We start from the raw sequence: 3,258 nt of genomic DNA on the forward strand, positions 1-3,258 counted from the left end.
AGCTCCCACTGTGTAAAACCATCCATGTTGATTTGACGGATATCCCATTGTGTAAAACCTTTCTTGTATATTAGTAGTTTGATTCTATATTATTTAAGACTTGCATAATTTAAAATTGTTATTTGAGACTTCTACGTACACAATCAAAAACAAGCCACCTAGGTAACCTGAACATGAGCTAAACTTCAACTCGAGCTAGCTCAACTCATAGCACGATCCCTGAGTTTGTACGTACTGACTCGAATGACTCATTGAACAGCCATAATTCTAGAAACCAAACCATAGTTAGACAAAAGTCCGGTCATTGTTACAAAACAACCAACCTTTTTAAGGTTAACACCTACATGATTCTGGAAACCAAAACCATAGCTAGGCAAATCGTCCGATCATTATTACCAAAAGGACAAACGTTAACACCTACATGATTCACACAAGGCCAAACTATATACAAGCTAGCATGACCACCACTGCTTCCTTCTTCGTTACCGATGCTACCATGGTGCATCCACTTTTTTCTGGAACTCAGTTTCGTACCTCTCAACTTTCTCTTTCAAACCATCCACCACCCCACCAATCTTTCTATTACTTTCATATAATTCCACCAACCTCGCCTCCAAAATCTTGATCTCATTAGCATTCCGATTTTGTTCCTCTTTCGCCTCCACGTATCTTTTTGCATCTTCAGACTCAAATGCAAGGTTTGTGAGTGCGCGTATCCTATCACGTAAAAACCGAACTTTCATTCCTATAAGTTCAAACGATTCCAGGGAACTATCCCATGCATCGAATTCTTCCTTCATTGTGGTGAGTTTGCAGTTTCTTAACATATTTGCAATGTTTACGGTTTCACCAATCACACCCGCTACTAGCTTGTTGTACAAGCCTTCACGAACACCATCATGAAGAATTTCGTTTTTCCCAACGCAGAGATTGTAGTAACTCATACGGATTTCTTTTGAAAGCTCCAAGTCAATGCACTGTTTGTTGACTATGATGTGAAAGTCTTTGAAAGTTTTGACAACTTTTAGTGAAATATTCGGTTCGGGGAGACAGCCTTGAACTTGTGAGCTGACTGCAGACCTTTTGTACTTCCTTTTAACTTTGGTTAACGGAACAGGCCCCGAACTTGAATCCTTTCTTCCTCTTGATTTAGAATGTGTCTTAACTATGGCTGTGTAGACGGGTTAAAATGGATTGGGTCAAACCACCAACAACGCCATTTGTCCCACGTACACGTTAAGAAAAACAAGTGTAAAAATATGAGACAAAAGCGATATTGTTACGATAATAATAATATTTTTTTTGAATAAAACAGTTTTGGAGGTTATCATCATCATCATCATCGTACTCAGTATATCCCACCAATAGCAAAGCTATGGTAGGGTCTGAGGAGGGTAAGATGTAGGCAGCCTTACCTCTACCCCATAGGGATAGAGAGGCTGCTTCCGGTTTGGTCGACTTTTGACAACTCATCTGGTTTGACCCATTTATATTTTAAGTTTCGTTTTTTCACTTTACTCGTTTGACCCGACAGACATCAAACATAAACCAAATCGATCCATTTACAAGCGACGGATAGAAACTGACACCTTTAGTTGCTTTGATGATATTTGAAAAACCTGGAGTTACGTGTTCCACAGGTGCATCCTGGCTTATAACCGTAACAGCATCATCAACTTCTTTTGCATCGTTGGAGTTGGCCCTAACAACATAAACCTACAAATTGAAACCGAGAGTAAGTATAATACATATAAATATTCAAATTATCCATACGTGGATCATGAACACAGAAAGTGTTCACCATAAAACCACACCCAATGCGTATTAAGGAGAAACCATACATAGTTGACGAACAAGATAACAACCTTAAATTTGGTGGATTCAACTAACTGGAAGATCAAAACATCTCCTTCACGCAACTTATGTTCAATTGCAAAGCTTCTCCACCCTCCACTAAGCCCAAACCTGTATGCAATGTATTTGACATTAGACTGCCCTCCATTTTCATCTTCGATTACCATCGAAGAGTCAACTTTTGGTAAATATGATCTGCAAAAAGGCAACGGAAGGCCCTGCAACCCAGGGTGTAAGTTGTCACATTTTGGTACATAAAGCCGATCTAAATACAAAACACTAAACTACCGAATTACCATCCAAAAACAACTAACAACATGTGATTTGAGCATTGATTTCATAAAGATAGGATACTCATTTCCAAGGGTCGCTTGAATCTCCCCTGCTCGAATCATAGTTTCCGAGGGTTGAACCGGAGCCTTAGAGCCCTTAGTTCCATTTTCTTTAACCAAACTGTATGTAAAACTAAATAAATATATACTTTATCAACTAAAGAGATAAAACTTAATTTCAAAGACAAACCGACCTCAAACTCGTTATCGAAGGATCAAGGTCCGCCTATAAACCAAAAAACAATCAATCAGTTATCATTTTGTTTTCTATAAAATGATTAACATCAACCAATACATTTCAATTTCATATTTGGGGGTTTATACTATTAATACATCACAATATGTATAACAAAATTCGAATTACAAACCTTATCTTTTGAAATCAAGCGTTGATGTTTCTTCTTCTTGGATTTAAAGGAAGCAAAGTCAAATCTGGTTGGCTTCAACCTTTTGCGTTTGCCCTAAAATCACAGCAGATCCAACCACCAATAACTCAAATTCTACTTGCAAACTAATAATATATAGAGAATATATACCGATAATGCAACCGTAGGTGTTAACGGAGCAGGAGGCGAGGTTTTAGACATCAAAAGCTGAGCCACAGTAGTCACATCGGGTACCGGTGATTTGGAGGGTATCCGTTCATAAGTGATTTGAAGATCAGGAGTTTGTTCATTGTTAATCGGAGCTGAATCCATTGTTCCACAGGAGATTGTACTAGCATTACGTGAAGAACACGAACACGAACACACAGTTGAACCTAACACACTTTATCAAGTACTTGCTTACTTTTGTCCGAAAAATGTGGAAAAGGATTCGCAATTTTGGTAATATTTTCAATAAATAGATAAACAGTAAATAGTGAATGAAATAAACATTTTTTTAACACGTTAGTGCAACCGGTTACGAGAGCCGAGAAAAGATTTATTATACGCATACAACTCACTTTATCAGAGTTTGAAATCTATAATAGTGATATTCTCCTTTGATGGAATCGAACCGTCTTATGTAATTCCTGTCAACATGTTTGGTTCGAACCCGTTATATCTCTTTGCATCACTCTTAACCCAAC

At 37.8% G+C, this 3,258-nt stretch overlaps 1 protein-coding gene across 1 annotated transcript; it reads right to left on the bottom strand.

Annotated features, from left to right (window-relative positions):
- Nucleotides 1-285: 285 nt before the first annotated feature.
- Nucleotides 286-2,930, bottom strand: LOC143635321 (B3 domain-containing protein Os01g0234100-like). The gene is made up of 7 exons (XM_077103180.1): nucleotides 2,723-2,930; nucleotides 2,555-2,647; nucleotides 2,381-2,412; nucleotides 2,151-2,307; nucleotides 1,866-2,072; nucleotides 1,620-1,716; nucleotides 286-1,171 (listed from the first exon to the last, which is right to left on the bottom strand). Exons 1-7 carry the CDS (start codon nucleotides 2,882-2,884, stop codon nucleotides 492-494), a joined length of 1,428 nt encoding a protein of 475 aa, XP_076959295.1. The 5' UTR covers nucleotides 2,885-2,930; the 3' UTR covers nucleotides 286-491.
- Nucleotides 2,931-3,258: the final 328 nt, after the last annotated feature.

This window comes from Bidens hawaiensis, unplaced genomic scaffold, assembly GCF_021521415.1.
Source record: "Bidens hawaiensis isolate Kalapana, Puna unplaced genomic scaffold, B.hawaiensis_p1.1 tig00007430_1, whole genome shotgun sequence".
Classification (NCBI taxonomy): Eukaryota; Viridiplantae; Streptophyta; class Magnoliopsida; order Asterales; family Asteraceae; genus Bidens; species Bidens hawaiensis.